The 17,076-nt window shown below is 38.6% G+C and overlaps 1 protein-coding gene across 14 annotated transcripts in view; it reads right to left on the bottom strand.

The window, feature by feature from the left end:
• Wdpcp (WD repeat containing planar cell polarity effector) overlaps nucleotides 1–17,076 on the bottom strand; it is a 297,030-nt gene that overhangs the window by 146,677 nt on the left and 133,277 nt on the right. For all 14 annotated transcript variants that reach the window (XR_006076324.2, XR_013042835.1, XR_013042834.1 and 11 more), the window contains one exon: nucleotides 2,796–3,405. Coding sequence is in view for 10 of the 14 variants with exons in the window: in XM_076546057.1 (XP_076402172.1) it covers nucleotides 2,796–3,405 (610 nt within the window). In the remaining 4 variants the exon portion in view is untranslated. The remainder of the gene's footprint in view (nucleotides 1–2,795; nucleotides 3,406–17,076) is intronic.

Raw genomic sequence — 17,076 nt, 5'->3', positions numbered from 1 at the left:
TGCTCTTACTCTGTCTAGAACGCAACGTTGGGAGCATGACACTTCTGTTTCCCAAGGAAAACCCTCATCGGGAAGTCTTCTTGAAACAGAGAAGATGCCTTTTACATACCCAACAGTCTTGTGTAACCATTGAAAGGAATAAGAATGGAACGTCTATCCTTAAGAGTTTTCCTACAGCAGTATACTGACCTGTTCTACAGTGAAACTCCAAAAATGTTAGCATATTGGCATCTGCCACTGCCACGTTTACATGTGACAGCATTCTATTTTAAACTATGATCTATGATTTGTCTTTACAATTTTAAATTGTAAGCTACACCTTTCATGTCAAATTTTCCAAAGGCTTGAATAACAAGCATCTGAAAAAGAGTCTCATAAAGCTCTCTCTCGGGAGAGCTGCACATGCAACTACCTGTTTACATATGCAGTAACTTGAATTATACATGAAAATGCCACATGGATGCCCAGAATCAGCTCTGTGTTAATTCAAGAAGTATATTAATTTTTGGATGTATTTAGTAGCAGATCATAAGAAAAATCTGTTCTTTAAAACTAGGTTTTCTTTTTTAAAAAAATTGCTGGTTGGAATCTACTATTTCAAGTAATCTACTCCTCCCAGGAAAGAAAATTTGATATAAATATTAATTTCATAATACATTAAAAATGGGACACAAAGCTTTAAAAAAAATCCTTAGATATTCCACATTTAGCTCTTTTAAAGAGCTAAACTGTAAGACTGCAGTTTCCCTGTCCTGTAGACTTAAATGAAAATACAATTTAAAAGATAAATGTCAGTTGCAGAAGTCATCACCTTTCTATCTGAACGCTTGACTTCTATTGGATAATTCTATTCCAAGAGACCTTCTTGGGAAAGAGGTGACAGCCAACTCATTGCCTAATTGATTTAGGAACAGTGCCCAGGGAGACAGTCCAATTAAGTTTACAAGCTGGCAATTAGCAGGAAGCCCTCTAAATCCCTACACTGAGAGCCTGTTTACTTTAGTAAGAAGGCAAATTCGCTAGAGACAGGAAGACAAAACTGTGCTTTTTGCAAAGCTGTTGTGAGGAGGCCCACAGGAAGAGCAGAAAGGATGCTAGGTGTGCATGGACAGACAGCATTCTGTTTGACAGGTGGCTGAGTAATCTAAGGGGAGGGGAGAAGAGAAAGAAAAGGTAGTTGAGAGAGGGAGGGGGAGAGAGAGAGAGAGAGAGACTTTATGTTTTAACAGACATAGAAAACATCAAACATCCACTTTAATTAGTGCTGTATATGGAGTCATACAGCTGTTAAAATGTAGTTGGGCAAAGTCTAACTGGATTTTCTTATAATAACAGAGATTCCAAACATTTTTTAACAATTTTAACATTATAAACAGTCAGTGGCATTTCTACTGTTAGAGGGAACACAGGCATCATATGTGCACTCTGTATCTCAGGTTAATCAAGTCATTTTTACCACTCTTACTTCTTACGTTCAATGTGAAAACAGCGAAAGCCCCTGGGGTTTGACAACACCGTGATGTCACGGAAATCGAACTCTGCATCCACCGCAAATCCTGTAAGGTTTTCAAACGCACTTTCCTAGTTTTTCTTCAAGTTCATAATGTGTGTTCATTTAAAAAATGCTTTTTGTAAACCTAAGTCCCTCAAAGAATGTAAAATTATACAAAACGACCTAAAGCAGTCCTTGTTCTTTCAATACATACCTAGTAATCCAAAGCTACAAAAATCAATGTTATTTCACCTTAAGGTTCCCCAGTGGAACCTTAAAAAGCTATATTATTTTAAAAAAAAAGTGTGTGTGTGAAAACCTTAAAAGCTATAATATATATAAAACTTAAAGGCTACTTTATAATTTATAGACACTTTAGATATTTCTATACAAACAAAAAAACCCCACAAAGTTACACAAAGATCTTCAGTAAATTCTAACTAAGTATTTTACTTAATTTCCCTTTAAACAGTTCTACACAATTTCAACCTGGACAGCAACAGACATGGATGAGCTAAAATAATTTTTATAGAAAAGTGTCACATTCTATAACACAGGTTTTCACAATGAATTCAGTTAATTTTAAAATTTTGATCTATCTATTTCTTATGGAATATTTTAGACAATTATTTCAGAAAAATATAAATGAAAGTTAAGATTTTAAAAATATTTATTATATATTTGTGTATGTGTGTGCACACTTATATGAGTTTCTGTGTACCATGTGTATGCAGTGCTTGGGAAGGCCAGAAGATGGCATCAGCTTCCCTGAAACTGGAGTTATAAGTAGTTATGAGCCACCATGTAGGAGCTGGCAACTGAACCCAGGTCCTCTGAAAGAACAGCAAACACTCTTAACCCTTGAGCTATACCACCAGCTCTGAAAATTCATACTTTTTTTTTTTTTTTTTTGGTTTTTCGAGACAGGGTTTCTCTGTGTAGCTTTGTGCCTTTCCTGGAGCTCACTTGGTAGCCCAGGCTGGCCTCGAACTCACAGAGATCCGCCTGCCTCTGCCTCCCGAGTGCTGGGATTAAAGGCGTGCGCCACCACCGCCTGGCGAAAATTCATACTTTTAAATCATCATTATGGACAATTAGCACAATTTCCAAAGTCTCCAATATTTAATATTCTTTTGCTAATTATAAAACTACCCACAATGTTTTCTAGGAACCTATAGGCAATCACTGAAAGGTAAACATACTTATGGGATGACAAATAAAAAACCTACCATTTGAAGAATAGTTTGATGCCTTAGTTATGTAACCAACATAAACAAGGCACTTACCAGTCTACTGGACTTACCAAGTTTAAACAACAGCACACCCACAGGTCCTCTGTTGAACCTGAGAAAGAGGAGATCATAGATTTCTCCTCTTTCAGACTTCTGGGAAACAACAGGAGGAGCAATCCACTGCATTTGAACAAGACTGCTTGAAACATCAAAGAATTTATTGAATTGCAGAGTCTCCCTGGGTAAGCGATCTTCAGCCAAGAGCTGGATGTTAATAGGGGCTAGAGCAATGTCAAAAATTTGCAGTTCCCCTTGGTTGCTGCCAACTAGCAGAATGGCACCACTTGGGTGGCAGCTTATTAATGACGGCAGAAGTTCAGCCTGGGCCAGGAGAGTCACTCCGCGGTGCGCTTCATAGAGAATTACTGAAGAGTCTTCACAGCCCACAATCAGTTTGTCTTCAGTGGAATTCCAGCAACAGCTGATGGCCTTCGATTTTAGTGGAATTCTGGTAACTGACACGCACTGAAGTTTGTTCCGGACACACTCATAGACACAGCTGTCAGCCATGTGCTCCTTGTCTACACCGATGGAGCACTCCACTGTCAACACCTGATGAGGCTGTTTGGTGCCAAAGTGAACGTCCAGAGGATTCCATTCTGTGCGAACAGAACTCAGAACCTGAAAGAAATGTGCTCAGTCCATTAAGACAGACCTTGGTCTTGGTTCAGCTGTCATGCACAGCACAGCTTTTTAATTCAGAATCCACTAAAGACCAACAACTTCAGCTCAGGCACCAGCACCAGCAGTACACAGCAGTACACAGAGCGCTTAAATATTTCAGCACAGCGGCAGGAACTGAACTACATGGTTACATTTAACACAGTTTTAAATGAATCTGAAAATCACTTAAAGTTGCATACATTAATATAAAACTAGCAAAGTGGAATTTTATTAAAATAATCAGACTAGCAGAATATATTTAGAAGTTAAGAAAATTTAGGGGACTTTAAAGGGTTAAGTAATAATCACCTTTCCACCTACCACCCTTACCAATTTTGAAATTATTAATAGATGATTGCCTGGGTAGACAAAGGGAAAAAGCTTTCATGCTCTATCAAGTATTACAGAATTATTTTGCTATCATAAAAACAAAAACATGACACATTGTTGTATAAACAAGTTCTCAATAGAAAGAAATAATGTAATGTGCTAGCTTTAAATGAGATAAGAAACTAAAAATTAATAAATGATATGTTACAACTTGTGAAAAAACAATTTAAAAGCATCTTTAGTGTAGTAGAAAAGAAAAATTTATTTTACCTGTCCACAGAAACACCAAAGCAAAAAAAAAAAGAAGAAAACAGGCTATTCACTTATTCATATGTAAATGGGGGGCAGGAAAGAATAGTGTTAAACACTTCGCCCAAAAAGTAAACCACTAAATGATGTAGAACCATTAAATGGCATTTTTGATAAAAATTTTCAACTGTATGCCTATAATGCCCATCGTTTTAGTAACGTATCACATGCTGTCTGACCTCAATGAGGAGCAGGCTTAGGAAGTGGGGTTGCACACTTGCTTTTAGGTTCACAAATGTTGGTCTCAAGGTCCCTTGTTTGGGGAGAGGCTACCCCTCCCCCCCCCCACACCCAGCAAGTCAACTCTGACAGGGAGGGAAGAGAACAGCAAACAGTCCAAGAGACACTGTGCCCCTGAGAACAGCTAGAAGGTGACTGTTTCTGAGAGAGGCCACTGTTGTTCATCCCACAGTATACGAGGCCTGCAGTGGGGAGGGGAAGCTGGAAGCTCACCACAGCCAGGTCAGCCATGGAGACAAAGCTCACTGCTTTCTGCTGAGTATCTAGGCACTCTGATGGTTTGTGGATGTTTATCTCTCTCTTGCTATTTATTCCTTTACTCTAGAATATGCTTAGTAAAGTTACTCATTCCAAAACTGAGCCTATTGTTATCATAGATCATTCTCCGGACTACACAGAACAGCACCAAAAGAAAAAAAAAAGGATATACAGAATCTGCTTATATTTGACTGAGATCTGTCCCTGGGTTAGCAGTATGACACCAAAGTAATTTTCTTGTATGTGAAACTGAAGTAATAGGGTGTATTATTAGTACAACTCATTTAACTATTTCAACAGTTCCTTATGAATCAAACTATTTCCAAAAGGCACCTCTGGCAGTGCTGTGGAATGCTAAGCTGGGAAGGGGGTGAGCACTGACCTAAGTTTGTGTATGTGTGGGCATACACGATGAAGCCTGTGGTGGATGATGGGTATCCTACACAACCATTCTCTACTTTGTTTTTGGAGATAAGGTCTCTCACTGAATCTGGAATTTACCTAGGATAGTTGACCAGAAAGCCAGGGATCCTCCTGCCTCTGCTTCCCCAGCACTGGGATTACAAGTGTACACCACACCCAGATTTTGATGTGGGCACAGAGACCTGACCTTAGGTCTCCATACTTGTGTGCCAGGCACTTACCAACTGAGCAATCTCTCCAGCTCTTGATGATATTTTAAGAATTAATCCAACACCTCAGGACCAATTTAATCTTTCAATTGCATGGCTTGCTCTCACTTTCCTGTTCAGATCTTTCAATGGCAACAAACTGACCAATGGACTAATGATTGAAATTTTATCCCCTGCCTAGAACACAAAATACTATAGTAGGTCACACCAAATCCCTTCCCTTCCTTGTACCCTTCGTGCCCCGTTTTCATTCATGAGTGAATATTTTAGTGTAACTGTGTACTAGGAACTGCTCTGAGGAAACAGCAGTAAAAACCGTCCTCTCCCAGCCAGGCCATGGTGACACTCACCTTTAATCCCAGCACTTAGGAGGCAGAGGCAGGCGGATCTCTGTGAGTTCAAGGCCAGCCTGGGCTACAGAGTGAGTTCCAGGACAACCAGGGTTGATACAGAGAAACCCCTGTCTCAAAAAAACAAAAAAGTCCTCTCCCAGAGGCTCATGTTTTGAGAAATCAGTCTCCACCTTGTGGGGTTATTTTGTAGGTAGTAGAGACTTTCTGGGGTAGCACCTGCCTGGCAGAAGTAAGTCACAGGGGTAGTAGGCCTTTGAAGATTCTACCTGGCTCTTTCTACTCCCTGCCTGCTACATGTGGACAGCTGCCTCTAACTGTTGGACCCACAGATACCTCTAGAAAACTTAAAATTTTACAGGGGAACCCTTTGGGCATACTGAATATTTTAAACTGAAGGAAAAAGGAGACACCAAGAGCTATGTGATATTGAGGGAAATCTGAACTCACACCAAAACAGTATAAGTAGAAGGGCCCAGGCAGACCGCAGCACTGTCTACAAGTTACAAAGTAGGCTCAGGATTCAGGGTTCAGGGCTCAGGCTCGGGGTCCCAGGCTTTTTTGTCTCTAAGGGTCTTTGAGACCCTCTTTAACAGGTCTCAGTCCATGCTCTGCTACTACTGTTAGTGACCATTTAAGAGAAGATGTTTTACATAGTGTAACTAAAAATGCCACTGGCTTGAACACAGCTTGACAGTGAAGCACTTGCCTGCAATGAATGAGAACTTGGGTTTGATCCACAGCACTACAAAACCAAAAATAAACAAAAAACGAAAATGAAACTAAAGCTACACAAAAATTTAAAGGTAAAACAAAAACAACACTTGAGAAACATTTTGGTTTAAAAGTATAGTATTGTGCTACTTTTCTTTTAAGATTTATTTTCTCTCTAAATTTTATCTGTTGGGTAGCAGGGGGCTATGTACATGTGTGGAGCTAAAGTCACAGGCCAACCTGTGAGTCATCCAACACAGGTGCTGGGAATTGAAATCCAGTCTTCTGCAAGAGCAGTACCAGCCTCTAACAACTGAGCTGGCTCTCTATCCCTGGAACATGCTGCCCTTCATACACATCTGAATCACTCCACTGCTCCAAAAATAGATGCCAGGAATCTATACTCTGGAGATAAGAACAATGATGGTCAAAGAGATAAGTTATTGGTGACCTAGGGTCTCAAGACACCCTGCCTAGAGAACACAGGTAATTTATAAGTTCATCAGTTTTCCTTCCCTGTGATCAGAGGGAGAGAGAGACTCACAGGCATCAATAACCTTACATATGGAGAGGAGTCCCAGAAAGGGAAGAAGAAAAAGGGCGAAGGAGGATGCAAGTGGTAAGTTGTTCTATGAACCCACATTCTAAGGGCCATTGTGCATAGTAATGACCACAGAAACGTGGAGTGTTGGATGATTTTCCTTAAAGATGCTTCATTCTTAGATCAATTCAATTGTTCTGAAAAGAGTGCACTCATGAAATGTAAATAGTTAATTGACTTTAAAATGAACCAAATAATACTGTCTCCTCAAAACAAAAATTACACAAATATAAGTTAACACTGTCCCTTCACCATTAGTTTCTTCTATGGTATTCTGGAGTCTTTTGACAAAACTATGTAAAGAACAGATAGAGCTGTGTTTCTAATTCTCAGAATGATCTGTTAACATGAATAGCCCAAACACCTGCATTTTAAAGTATTTATACACTTGGCTTTAGAATTTGATCCTTGCCGGGCGGTGGTGGCGCACGCCTTTAATCCCAGCACTCGGGAGGCAGAGCCAGGCGGATCTCTGTGAGTTCGAGGCCAGCCTGGGCTACCAAGTGAGTCCCAGGAAAGGCGCAAAGCTACACAGAGAAACCCTGTCTCGAAAAATAAAAAAAATAAAAAATAAAAAATAAAAAAAATAAAAAAAAATAAAAAAATAAAAAAGAATTTGATCCTAACTGAACCTGATTCTGTCTGTCCATCATGGTCAACACTGTGGAGGAGATGCAGCAGTTGGGCACCAACTTGTTTTTGCCAATGGAGTCCTGAGGCAAGCACACCACTTACAACTCTAGTTTTCTCTTCTGAAAAGGTAGAATTGCTGTAAGAATTAAAAATAACAACTAATGTGCAAGGAACAGAAGCACACTCAATAAACAGACTCTTTTATTGCTGGTTCTGAAAAGAAATCTCCCAATCCTTTGGCAAGGTCTATAGTTAATACAATGAATGAAAGGCATTGATCACTAAATAAAATCCTATTTCTTACTTAAGATTTATGGTTGATACTTAGCCAAGTGCCGAGTGTAACACATGGAGGAAAAGTTTAAATTCAGAGAAGATATGGTTTGGAAGGTAATATCAAATGGATTTTATCTTTTTATTAGACTTACCACTGTACTTGTATATGACAATGGTCAATAAATATCATGACTCCATAAATTTTAAATGAGACAAAATTATTGAGGACTGAAAAAGAAAAGATTCAAAATTTGGTAAGTCAGTCAAGGCAAAGCAGTCTCTGCTTTAACATGAAGACAAAGAGGAGCTGAACAAAGGAGGGCAGGAAAAACCTGAGCACAGTGTCACCAAGACGAGCTGAACAAGGAAGGGAAGGGAAAAACCTGAGCACAGTGTCATCAAGAGGAGCTGAACAAGGAAGGGAAGGGAAAAACCTGAGCACAGTGTCATCAAGAGGAGCTGAACAAGGAAGGGAAGGGAAAAACCTGAGCCGAGTGTCACCAAGAGGAGCTCAACAAGGAAGGAACAGGAAGAAACCTGAGCAGAGTGTCACCAAGAGGAGCTCAACAGGGAAGGAACAGGAAGAAACCTGAGCAAAGTGTCAGCACACCCAGGGCTATCTGATATCAGAGGCAGCCAAGGAGGGGGGATTTTCATTCCAAAAGATGGGTGATCATGGTTCAATATTTGTGTGCATGCATGTACGCATGTAACACATGCATGCATGTGTTAAAATAAGTAAATGTTAAAAATGTAAAAATTTTGGCTAAGAAACAGCAGAACAAACAATCAGATGAGGTTCTAAAACTTTCTAAAGAGAATCGATTTAGCCAGGTTTAAATTAGTCAGCTTTCAGGTTGAACCAGACAAAAGTTGCATTATGGTGAAATTTCATTTTCATTCTTAAAAAAAAAAATCTAAATTTTTCAGGGAATGGTGGCACACACCTATCACATCTATAATCCTAATATTGGCAGTAAAGGCAAGAAGGTCAGCTACATGGCAAGTTCCTAAGGTTCTGAAGCCACTTGACTAAAAAACTATATAGACTCCATCCAGGAACAGCACAAGAAAGGCCCTGTCAGTCAATATGACTGATAGCCCTTCTGAAAGATATTTCAAATTCAGAAAGAACAAAAAGCAGAAAAGGAACATAGTGAGTTAGAGACTGGCCCAAATCTTCAAGTTTCATGTTTCAGCTAGAGAGGGTATCTCTCATGAATCTTTTAAAAGTCACCCAATATGCAAATCAGGAAATTATTTAAAGAGAGGCCTTTTCTGGCACTGAAACCTTCACCAGTAGGTAAACAGGTTACTTAAAAGATTATACAGCAGCCAGAGCTCTTAGCTTATCACTAGGATTTATTCTGAAATCTACATTCTCTATATCACTTTACAGAATTTTTAGGAACAGGAGATAAAAAGTACATTTTATTTTTACTTCTTTTTATGAAACATTCAACACACACATAAAAGTGGAGAGAAAAATATGTGAAAAACAGCTTTAGGAAATACTATCTTTTTGCCTCAATTTTAAAAATAAAATATCACATATAAGTTGAAGCCTGCCAGGCCCCATTTCCTTCTATCCCACCCCAGAGGCAACATTATTATGAATTTGGTATTTATCCTTATGTATATTATTATCATCAATCTAGAACAGCCCTATAGAACATGTAGAATTATTCTGTTTTATAAGTTTGCATAAATGTTATTAAACTGTCTCATACTGTAATTTCATTTTTGCTCAATTTATTCTTCTGCAATTTAAGAAAGTCACACAGATATAGTTTAGTTTTCTATATAGCATTCCACCCTCCAAATGTACCACAAAATATGTTTTTATTTGCCTGTTGGTAGACATTTAAGGTGGTGTGTGTGTGTGTGCGCGCGCGCATGTGTGTGTATGTGTGTGCGTGTGTGTGTGTGTGTGTGTGTGTGTGTGTGTGTGTGTGTGTGTGTTTTATCAGGGAGGGAACATGGGATATCCCATTTGCTTAGCAAGCAGTCTACCACTGAGTTATATTTACAATCCATTATTTAAATTGTAAACAGGGCCTCACTCAGTTACTCAGCATGCAGTGGACTTGGGGTCCTCCTGCCTCAGTCACTACAGTAGTTATGCTGATGGACAGCACCACTAGGCCTGGGTCCCCCGGTCCCCTTCTCTCTTTCTCTCCAGGAGGGAAAACACAGAAAATTATTCTCACAGAAAGCAAGCATCCTTACACCATCTTACTATATAACAAAATATAATACAGACTGTTTATTAGTTAGAGTTTCTATTGCTGTGATGAAACACCATAACCAAAAGCGGCTTAGGGAGGAAAAGGTTTATTTCCTCTTAAAGCTTGTGATTATCATCCAGGAAGATCAGGGTAGACACCTGGAGGCAGTTACTGATGCAGAAGCCATGGAGGAGTGGCTTACTGGCTCGCTCAGCCTGCTTTCTCATACACCCCAGGGCCACATGCCCACAATAGGCTGGGCCCTCCCATATCAGGCACTAAGAAAATGCCCTACAGACTTGCAAGCTAATCTTATGAAAGCTTTTCCTCAATTAAGAGTCTCTCTTCCAAGATATGTCTAGGTTTGTGTCAAGTTGACAAAAACCAGCCAGCACACAGACTTGGGGACAAATATGTCCCCTACTCATATTGGCTATTGGCTATAATACTGAGGCAACCAATTGACATTTTTCATTGAAAATTACCTCAAACATTATAAAAAACATCAACTAGTTTTAATATTTAATTCATCTATTATATACTTAAACAAAATATCTAGCACTTGCTTTCACATATAACATGTTTAGTGCATGTTGAAATCTATTAAAAATTTTCCTGTGCTTCCTTATTGATAAGCTTGAAAGATCAACAGATCCTTAAGTTATTTCTAGTTCTTTCTTACTATTGAAAGCACCAATGCTATGAAGATTCTCTGTATGTGGCTCCTTGTATAGATAGACCATTTTCCTTAGTGTCAGAAACTCACCTTTAATTGTCTTAGTCATTGCTGAGTTAGTGTTCTCTATCACAGTCTACTAACTTTCCCCATTGCTCCACACAGCCAATCCAATCCATCATGAAAACAAGAGAAGTAACATGGGGCCAGTAAGAGAGCTCAGTGGGTTAGGGCCCCGAAAACCAGCCTGATGACCTGAGCTGGAGCCCTTGAAGCCACATGGTGAAAGGGAGAACTGACTCAATTTTCCCTCTGAACTCCACACACATGCTGTGGCACACACATAAACAAGCGAGTGCATGTGCGTGCACACACACACACAAATAAATAAAGCAACAATAAATAAAGCAAAAAAGAACTTTTCAAATAAATAGTAGCATTTGGTTTTAAATAGATGTATTCCCTATTTTTAACATTTCCAATTAATTCTGACATTTGTATAGAGGACAAATATATAAATACCATACAATCATAAACATATGTTTAGGCCAGGTGGTGGTGGTGCACGCCTTTAACCCCAGCACTCGGGAGGCAGAGGCAGGCGGATCTCTGTGAGTTCAAGGCCAGCCTGGGCTACAGAGTGAGTTCCAGGGAAGGCTAAAAGATACACAGAGAAACCCTGTCTCGAAAAACAAAACAAAAACCAAACAAACATATGTTTAGAAAGATAAACATGTCTACTAGGAAGCATAAACACTCTTGCACCATACCTTTCAGCATGTGTAAATTAAAGCCTTACTGGTTTGGATTAATACAGTTTTCTAATCTAAAGAACTACTTTTTATAATAGTCAATATAATATTTCAAAGACTTACTTCATGAAAAGTAGTTCTTTAGACTAGAAAACTATATTAATCCAAACCAGTAAGGTTTTAAGAAAGAATAGGCAAATAGTTAATGGGACAGAATAGAGAACCAATGATTTTTGACAAAGAGCAAAGCAAGCCAATGAAGAAAGCAGTCTTTTCAGCAAACAGTTCCCAATAGCTACACATACAAATGAAAAAAACATGAGTCTAAATACAGACACTTAACACAAAATTCAGGTTCTAATTAGAAGTTTTATCATGACCATAAAACTACTAGCCATAATATTCAGAGTAGCAGCAGTGGTACCTTAATTTCTTAGTCTCTTTAAATCTGCACATACACCAGACAATTCTTTTAGATGCCAATGCCAAATACCCATGAACAACTAGATGAGGATTTTAAAGAGAGAATTATATGCAATAAATATGTTATATAATAATTTAGACTATTTTAAAGTGAGAGGAGAGAAATGAGCAAAACAGGAAAAAACTGAATGCCTTCAATAATTAAAATAGTAGTGGTAATGCTAGGATGATCACCTAGACAAGGGAGGCATGTTGTGATATGGGACATAGTAAATAACAAATTATGTGACCTAATAATGCATTCCTTGAATCCCTGTAAACTAAGAGTTTGGGTACAGAAAATAGGAAATATGGAAGTCATACAGAAAAATTAAAATTAGGAATTCTGTAGCATTGAGCTAGAAGTACCAATATGGACATACTATAAATATGTATACAAGTACAAATATTGCTACTGAAGAAATCTAGAAACAATGAACAAAGCCCAGACAACAAGCCAATATCCTTAATATCTTGACTTAGACTCAAAATTATCATTTTCCATTAAAAACAAAAACAAAAAACCAGTGTCACCGGGAGTTGGCGGTGCACACCTTTGATCTTAGCACTCGAGAGGCAGAGGCAGGTGAATCTCTGAGTTCAAGGCCAACCTAGTCTACAATGTGAGCTCCAGGATAGCCAGGGATACACAGAGAAACTCTGTCTTGAAATAAAACAAAATGAACCAACCAAACAACAAACAAAATAACAACAAAACAGTGTCTTGGAGAAATGCCTGATTCCAGCTGCGGCCTGGCAATGTACAAGCTAGACATGAACTACTGACACAGCAGACAGCTGGGAATCTACCAAAGTTGCTGAGATTATAATAAGAGAGAGCAATTTGAAGACGCTTTTATTGGCCACAAATGGGGTGATCTAAGCTTCTAAAGGATATAGTTACAATTTATGAATAGATCAAATATAATGTTTGAATCTATGAATTAATAATATTTTAAAAATTAAAATCAACCACCTTTGTTATAGATCAGTTTATTATCTTGACAATGGTAAGAAAAAAGGCATCATTTTATTCAGCTTATTATATAAAGCTGATAGAGGTATCATTTTATAAAAGAGTCCAAATAATAAATGAAAATAAAATAATCTAATTAGAAAGTCACTATTTTGTAACATTAATGAATGAATCAATGCACCTTGGAACTGAACATGAATAGTTGCTATCATCAAAAACCAGAAACAACGAAGAAGGCAAATGAACTTGAAACGACATGCCTACTGATAAAAGGACAACTACTCTTGAGAGACTCCAAAACTACCCTGTAGAACGATCAGAGGACAGAGAAACATGGCAGAGGCTGCCATGTGATACAAACTAGGTCCAGTCCATGCCACTGCCGTTGCCATAGACACATTTTAAGGAAAGAATGGGGCTGATGGGAACTTGTAGATAAGAGACACTGAAATGCTTTAAGTGGATAGTCTGCTCTGTTTTCTGGGGATGCACACACAGGCGGTAGAAACTATATACGCAAACGAGAAAGTGGTTGAAGTCGATGGCAATGGTTACCTTGGGGATGGAGCAGCAGTTAAGATTGAGACAGCAGAGAGGTGCTTCACAAGGCTGCAAAGTTCTAGTTCCCCACCTGGCCACAGAGTCCAAGGGGGTTTTGCTTACAATAGCACATTAAGCCATGCCTTTACTTTGTGTGGTTTGTTTTATATGCATTGTATTTTGTAATAAATATATATTAAGCCAGCACTTACAAAAATGCAAGCCTCCCATTCCCTAAAATGGAATATTTGAATCATTTAGCTAAAAGCTAACACATATGTATTTCATTGGGTTCATAATGAATTTTGGTGTTCATAACTATTTTAGCTTTTCAGTTGAAAATATCTGTAAATTTTCTGGATTCCTTTGCCAAATTGTACTATATTAATAGCTGGACACAAACACTTTCCCATTTTGTGGCATTAAAGAAGTGCCACAAAAATAATGCTTCATTTGGGGTGGTGCCCAGGATCGAAGGCAGAGGCAAGACAATCAAGAGCTCAAAGATAGCCTGGGCTACATGAGTCCTTGTTTCAGTACAAACAGCAATAAACAAACACAAACAACAAAATCTCTCATAAGAAAAACATGTGTCTGTGAGGTTTATGTACCTAGGTCTGAAACGTTATGCGATTGTGTCGTGACTACCTTGGTGAGCAAGTTCAGTTGGTCTCTTAACAGATACTGTGATGTTAGCACCACGGGCAGAAAGAAGTATCAGATTCACACATCTAAAAAGCTAAAATTGTGCAAATATAAACGAGAGGAATAAGTTGTCATGAGATTCTTGTCAGAGTAAATGTATACAACAGAAGAAAATGGTAAAAATTTTTCAAAATAAAGTATAAGGAATAAAAAATTTAAACGGAGACATTATCATATAATACATGATAACCAACACATAAACTGCTAAAATATGCTCACATACGTATATACAGGCTCATGTATGTGTGCAGGTGCACATGTGTGGGTGTGTCCGGGGAGGTGCTGTGTGTTGTTTCTCAGTAGGCATCAACCTTGTTTTTTTGAGATGGGGTCTCTAACTAGGACATGGTGCTTGACAAAGGCCAGGCTGCCAGGTCAGAGAGCCGGGGATCCTGTTCTCTCCAACTCCCTAGTGCTAGGATCACGCCTGGCTTTTTATGGCCCTGCAGATCAAACTCAGGTCTATAGGCTGAACGACAACTGAACCAACTCCCAAGGCCCTACAATAGGGGCTTTATGAATTTACTGATAAAATTCCCTTTTCTACACTATTTATCATCCATTTTTCTTAGACTACATAACTCCTTTGCTCCATGCTTCTAATTAAGATACACACTATTTGTTTAGAACTCCGTGGTGTGAAATTGGGCCAAGCGTTTTCTAATATCCATAAAATAAATTTAAAAATGTTTTCCCTCAGAAAGACAGATAATTTGGTCACAGAGAGTTGATTTCTGTTTCCTTTGTTTTCTTTTCTTATTTTTTTTTAGCAGCTTGGTAAGCCAATTTTCTACTTAGAGTCTACTGTTAAAACTCTCATTTGCTTCACTATGTGGGCTTTATCCTTTCCATGGTCTGCTATGCAAAAAAAAGATGGCTTCAGTTTTTATTTTTTTAAGTTTGCTATAAAGCAGTGGTTCTCAACTTGGATGCACACGAGATCACCTAGGGAACCTGAAACAGATTACTGATGCCCCCTCCTGACCGGAGATTCTGATGGAGGAAGTGTGGCGGCCCAGGCTCAGAAGCTCCGCAGGCGACTGTGATGTTATTACTGGGTAGGAACACTGTTCTAGGATTCTGCCACTGTTGAAATAAAAGCTTATTATCTTTCCTGGTAAGGCCTAGACAAGAAAAGCTTTTTTAAAATTCTATAGTTTAACAGATTCAATTTCTTCTCTATGAAGATTCTTTCCTCTTTTGTTTTTAATTTCAGTGCTTAAAAGCATATTGTCTTATTATTCTGATGGTTTGTTTAAAAAGTCTGTAGCATCTATTCAAAAAGAAACTAAAGGAATAGTCTTGACCACGACTTTCAGCCACTGGTGGCTTTAATTCATGACATGCTAAAAAATGTTCCACTTAAAGATTAATCCTTCGTACGAAAAAGTAAAGCAAGTATTCCCCGCCCCCGCCCCCAAAACATTTATTTACATTTTAAATAGTGAAATTCACAAAAGTTTCTGGAAAGAACTTGACCAATTTTCTGAAGAGTTGACTTTTGATAGAGCAGCTAAAAGGGCCGAGTGCTAAGCCAAAGCCCTGGCTGGGAAAATGGACTGCACACAGTCAACTCTCAGAAGTGAAAGAGAGCACACTGAGGAGAAGACAGGCTTGGGTGGGCTCAGGGGCAGAGTGCTCGCTTACCCGGCATGAAAGAGGCTCGGGGCTAGATCTCTGGTAGCACAAAAAAATGATACTCACATATCATATACAAATTTATAAAAACAGATTCAGATGCTCCATAAAGTGGACACTTTCATGAAAACTATGGGAAACAACTTGACAAAACAGAACTGCCTCCCACAAAAAGACTTAAACAACTCTTTAAAAATGGAATCAGTAACTTATAAAAATCTAGCTCATATAATCCCCTTTGACACTGTTTCAGAGGAAAGAAAAGGCTAGCAAAATCACTCCACAGTGTTAATAAAGGCTTGAAATTAAATCTAGAATAGATAATAAAAGCAAGCAGAATTGGGTACCCATCTCGTCTTTGAGCACATTGTAAAGCCTTTTAATCTTCTCACTATCTGAGTCGAATCAGCCACTCCCTGTAGGCTCCCACTACAGCTTATACACACTCTACCTACAGCAAACTGACACTCTCATGAACCTAAATGTTTTCATATTTGTTTCTCACTGGTAAAAAAAAAAAAAAAAAAACTAAGGTCCTTGAAGGCAAGATAGTTTCCTATTCCTGCCATCTGGGATGAAATACAGAGGTTATGCGAGGTCACACTCAGAGCTACTGGCTACTTCAGGTGGAAACACCATTAATACAGGAAATGGGAAATAATGAGTCGGTGAGTCAGTTCATGTGGCCAGCGCATAGATTTATATAAGAAAATAACACTGCAAAGCTAGGTCAAGATCAGTTTGGGTTCAATTAAAGACTTAAGTGGAAATGACCACTTAAGTCTTAGTCCCCGTACCTGCACTCTTTAGAGCCACCAGGGGGCTGGGTTGAACTCAGATGGTTTAAATTTACTACCTTAAAAACAAGAAAACTAAGGCCAGTTAGACTAGATAATCTACCCAAACCAGACACAAAACTGGGTAAGCTCACTGCAGAAAAATCGGAAGAAAGTCCAGTTCTTAAGGAAGACATGCATACATATCAAATATGAAGTACTAGGACCCTTCAATATTAAAAGGCAGCCTAAAGCTGGACATGGTAGCACATGCCTTCAAACTCAACACTCAAAAGGCTGAGGCAGGAAGATCAGGAGTTTTAGGTTACAAAACAAAACCCAGTCTCCAAAATAAACAAAACTCAAAAGACTGAAAGTTTATGTAGGTGGGAAAAGAGAATGCATAGACCTACTCATTTCATCCCAGAACACTAGTGTGAGAAATACTTCTTAAGTCTGAAGGTTTAGAGGAAAACAGTGGAATAGATTTTCTTTACTCAGTCAAAACTAAAACTTTTAAAAGGAAAGAACCC

This window comes from Peromyscus maniculatus, chromosome 10, assembly GCF_049852395.1.
Source record: "Peromyscus maniculatus bairdii isolate BWxNUB_F1_BW_parent chromosome 10, HU_Pman_BW_mat_3.1, whole genome shotgun sequence".
Lineage (NCBI taxonomy): Eukaryota > Metazoa > Chordata > Mammalia > Rodentia > Cricetidae > Peromyscus > Peromyscus maniculatus.
Note: the sequence above shows the minus strand (reverse complement) of the source record. Positions and strands in the feature narration are given on the sequence as shown.